This window comes from Eimeria mitis, genomic scaffold (genome assembly GCF_000499745.2).
Source record: "Eimeria mitis Houghton genomic scaffold, Emh_scaff3690, whole genome shotgun sequence".
Taxonomy (NCBI): domain Eukaryota; phylum Apicomplexa; class Conoidasida; order Eucoccidiorida; family Eimeriidae; genus Eimeria; species Eimeria mitis.
The window spans coordinates 1,536-2,054 of NW_013572032.1; the positions used below are offsets into that span (position 1 = coordinate 1,536).

At 66.3% G+C, this 519-nt stretch overlaps 1 protein-coding gene across 1 annotated transcript in view; it reads left to right on the forward strand.

The window, feature by feature from the left end:
- EMH_0068540 (uncharacterized protein) overlaps positions 1-519 on the forward strand; it is a gene marked incomplete at both ends in the record, with an annotated part of 4,792 nt that overhangs the window by 766 nt on the left and 3,507 nt on the right. Inside the window, one exon of the mRNA XM_013498755.1 lies at positions 1-366. Coding sequence (XP_013354209.1) covers positions 1-366 — 366 coding nt within the window. The remainder of the gene's footprint in view (positions 367-519) is intronic.

A 519-nucleotide genomic window follows, 5' to 3' on the forward strand; every position in this document is an offset into this window, starting at 1 on the left:
CCGCAGAGGGGCCCCCTTACTATGGGGGCCCCCAACCAGAGATTCAGCAGCCAGCGCATGCAGCAGCAACGGGGTCACATAGCCAGTTCTACAGGTCTCTGCAGCAGGATCAGCAGCAGCAGCAGCAGCAGCAGCAGCAGTATCAGCAGCAGCAACAACCGCATCAGCTGCAGCAACGGTCACTGCAGCAGCAGCAGCAGCAGGAGCAGCAGCAGCAAAAGCAGCACAGTTGGGGCCATTCTGGAGGGGCCCCACTGGGTGCTTTCTACTCCGATCCAACTGCTGCTGCTGCTGCTGCTGCTGCTGCTGCTGCACGTGGGGGCCCCCACGACGAGCTAGAGCTGCTGCAGCACGCGCTGCATGCGGGTACAAGGGGCCCCCAGGGCCCCCCCATTTCTGCAGCAGAGGCTTTGCCAGAGAGCCTCTTTGCTCGCCCTGATGCTGCTGCTGCAGCTGGGGGGCCCCCCCAGTACCCTGGGGGCCCCCCATACCCTGGGCCCCCCCCCCCCCCCCCCCCCC